At 41.6% G+C, this 3,610-nt stretch overlaps 1 protein-coding gene across 1 annotated transcript; it reads left to right on the plus strand.

Moving 5' to 3' along the window:
- Positions 1-377: 377 nt before the first annotated feature.
- Positions 378-2,076, plus strand: LOC122023114 (tryptophan aminotransferase-related protein 1-like). The gene is made up of 5 exons (XM_042581203.1): positions 378-454; positions 670-976; positions 1,047-1,324; positions 1,410-1,714; positions 1,864-2,076. The coding sequence occupies exons 1-5, from the start codon at positions 378-380 to the stop codon at positions 2,046-2,048; spliced, it is 1,152 nt and encodes a 383-aa protein (XP_042437137.1). The 3' UTR covers positions 2,049-2,076.
- Positions 2,077-3,610: the final 1,534 nt, after the last annotated feature.

A 3,610-nucleotide genomic window follows, 5' to 3' on the forward strand; every position in this document is an offset into this window, starting at 1 on the left:
TAACAAAATAATGACCGTGTATATATTTTTTTATATAAGTCAACCAAAAGTACTAATAAGTTTAAAAAATATAGTGTGAAAAGTAAAAAAAAACATTAACCTAATTTTATTTTAGCTTACTCAAAATTAGATTATAAAATAGTAAAGTAGCATGCTTTTTTATTTTTTTATTATTAAAAACGGCACAATTTGTTCTTTTACAATCAATGCATTCTAACTTTAATTTTTTTTTTAAAAAAAAATGTTTTAATGCCAAGATAAAATTGGTAGTTATCAATACTTATCTTGAATTTAAACACTTTTCTTGATTTTTTCCATCTATATATATTTATTTATCATTGTTCATAGCCCGTCAAACAAAATAAAAGCATATACCCATGAGCCTCAAGGGGGACGTGAGCACCTTGTCCAGCCAACGCCCCACCTCGAAAGATGCTATCGTCAATCTTGATCGGTAAGTATTTTAATTTAGACGTTATGAAACTCTCCATTATATTTGAATCCGTGTGATGATTTTAACTTTTTTATATGTTTAAATTTATTTAGTTGGTTAAAAACATGGTCTAGGCCATATCTAGATGATACTAATTTGCTTTATATAGGACATCAATCCTTTTAATTTGGTTGGTTAAAACGGTTATTTGATTCCTGATGAATTGATCGACACAGCGGAGATCCGACCATGTACGAGGCCTTCTGGAAGTCGGCGGGGGCTGACGCAGACACCTTCATCCCCGGTTGGACGTCGATGAGCTACTTCTCCGACGCCACCAAACTTTGCTTCTACCTTAACGCGCAGCTGACTCACCAAATCCGACGCCTCCACAATCTCGTCGGCAACGCCATCGCCGGCGACGACCGTTTCATCATCGTCGGCACAGGCTCCAGCCAACTGTTCCAAGCGTCTCTATACGCCCTGTCGCCGCCAGACGCCGCCGAGCCGATGAGCGTCGTCTCGCTAGCTCCTTACTACTCCGTGAGATGGAATAAATATTAGTTAATTTAGTGATTGAGAAAAATGAACAATTGTAAAGCTCGATTTGCAGACGTATGCACCAATGACGGACTTACTTCAGTCCCGACTGCACAAGTGGGCGGGAGACGCATCCAAGTTCGCCGGAGACAGGTACATCGAGATAGTCTGCACGCCTAATAACCCCGACGGCTCAATAAGAGAGGCAGTCCTCTGCTCCGGCGACGGGAAAACCATCCACGATTTGGCCTATTACTGGCCTCAGTACACTGCGATCACTCATGCGGCGGACCACGACATCATGCTCTTCACTCTCTCAAAGATCACTGGCCACGCCGGCTCTCGTATTGGGTCCGTTCGCCCTTATCGTCGTCGTCATCATCATCGCCATCAAGTTGTAGTGCGAGCTGTCTAACGAGATCTCGAACGCATGCAGGTGGGCGGTGGTGAAGGACAGGGAGGTGGCGAAGAGGATGATGCATTACATCACGTTGAACTCGATCGGAGTGGCGAAGGAGGCGCAGCTCCGGGCGGAGAAGATTCTCCAGGTGGTGTCCGATGGATACGAGAACACTCCAAACCCCGACGTCGAGATGAAACTGTTCCACTTTGGCAGGGAAAAGTTGGCCGTCCGTTGGCGGAAGCTGGTGGAGGCCGTGCAGGCCTCTGGCATCTTCACTGTGCCCTCCTTCGAGCCGGCCTTCTGCAACTTCATCGGCGAAGTGACTGAAAACCTCCCAGGTAAGTTTAGTTTTAAATTGGTTAATAAAATATCCTGTTTGTATTTTCTTAATTTTAATTTCAAAATTTGAGTTTGAAGATTGATTTCTTTTGTATATATATTGAAATGGATGGATGACGATGGTTGTGTATCTTTGAATAATGCATAGCTTTCGCGTGGATCAAGTGCGAGAAGAATGAAGTGGAGGATCTGGAGCGTTATCTGAAAGAGAAGGGAGTCATAGTGCGAGGAGGGATCCAGTTCGGGATGGAGGCCAGGTACGCGCGCATCAGCATGCTGGATCGCGATTCGACCTTCGATCTCTTCCTCGAAAGGCTCTCTGCCATGTCTTGAGACCAGCCCTGCAATCATTTAGTTTAATTTGCTGAAGAATTGTGCTCTACTCTACCTATGATGCACCATCCATGATACTTTACAAGTTAGAAAACGATCATTTGAAAGATGATCGCGCAATTTTATAGTTAAAAAGGAAATAAAACATTAATTAATTAATAATTGCAGATCTGGATTATTCATATATATATTCGTAATATCGCTCATGTCATGTTTTTTGGGAAGGAGGAGCAGCGCCGGCGTCGGCCGACCTCGACTTGTCGCTGGTCGGCGAGGGCGGCGTGTACCCTCTCCGCCACCCGCTCGCCGACGATCTCCCGCCGCCCCTGGGATCGCCGTCCGACCCGTCGTCGCACGGCGGTCTGTACGTGGCTGATGCCGCGGCCATTTTGCGAGGAACTGAAATTCGGTTAGATTAGAGGAGAAAGAAAGAAAGAAAGAAAAAGTACTGGCATTTGTTTATTTTAATTACTTACTGCATGAATAGGGCAGGGCCGAGGAGCTCAGAGGAAGCATAAGAAGAAGAATCAGAAGCAGAGGAAGAATGGCGATGAACCTCGCTGCAGCCATGTTCAGTTTCTGCTATTGGTGGATATCTCTTGGAGTCTCTCTTTATAGCGATTGGATTAGTTGGATCGATCGAGATTCTCAAATTTGACTTGAAAGTGAAGCCTTGGAAGCTATTCCTCTACATTTGCGGCCAGTTGACTATCGCACCCTGCATTATTGGGGTCGGTCAGAGTGCACTTATGCTTCGGGTTTAGTACAAAGTTTGGCTTGACTTCGCGTGGGCAACTTGCAGTTCAAATCCCAAAATTAATAATAATAAAAAGGGGCAAAAAAACAAAAAAATACAGCCATTGACCGGCGCATTTAAAATTGCGGCATCTAATTGTCAGAATTATAAAAAAAACGTATTTATTTTTCATTTTATCTTTTTCATATTACAACACTGGTATGGTGCTATTTTTGGTCCATTACTATTTAGTTCGATTTTCTAATTTATTCCCTTTGATTGGTATAGAATAGTGGTGGAAGATCGCACGATGAATTTAATCTTAAACAAAATATATTTTAAAAATCAACAACACTATTAATTTTCAAAAATCAACATGGTAGTGATACTGATGTTAATTTTTAAAATAAATATTATAATATTATGATGGACGGAAAGAGTAAAATAAAAAATAAATGTATCCTTCTTGATTAATGTTTTGGTTAAAATATCATGATTGATTAAGATAACAGTTAATAAGATAACAGTTAATGAACTTACTAACGTGTGTTACTCCTAGGAAATCGTTGAAGAAGATAAAGAAAGCTATCGACATGGGTAATAGTGAGGTGTTGCTGATATTGATGATATAGGGAGTGAAAAGGCGAATTATCGACACCCAATGAACTAGTGAACCTAGTATTATGAGTTACACCGAAGAAATAAAGAAGATGAAGAAACATCATCATCTAATATTGAGGATCGCTGATTTGACGAAGTCATTGTGTGCTAGAGGAAGCAAGTATGTGGGGGCCATTGGTGATGTCTCATTGATGTTGAAGAAGTT

This window comes from Zingiber officinale, chromosome 9B, assembly GCF_018446385.1.
Source record: "Zingiber officinale cultivar Zhangliang chromosome 9B, Zo_v1.1, whole genome shotgun sequence".
In the NCBI taxonomy this organism is placed as follows: Eukaryota; Viridiplantae; Streptophyta; class Magnoliopsida; order Zingiberales; family Zingiberaceae; genus Zingiber; species Zingiber officinale.

Bases quoted from the DNA above. Each gene is read 5' to 3' on its own strand.
- LOC122023114 (XM_042581203.1), top strand. From the start codon at position 378: ATGAGCCTCAAGGGGGACGTGAGCACCTTGTCCAGCCAACGCCCCACC. The intron at 977-1,046 runs GTGAGATGGAAT...CTCGATTTGCAG, and splicing joins CGCTAGCTCCTTACTACTCC to ACGTATGCACCAATGACGGA. The intron at 1,715-1,863 runs GTAAGTTTAGTT...AATAATGCATAG, and splicing joins AGTGACTGAAAACCTCCCAG to CTTTCGCGTGGATCAAGTGC.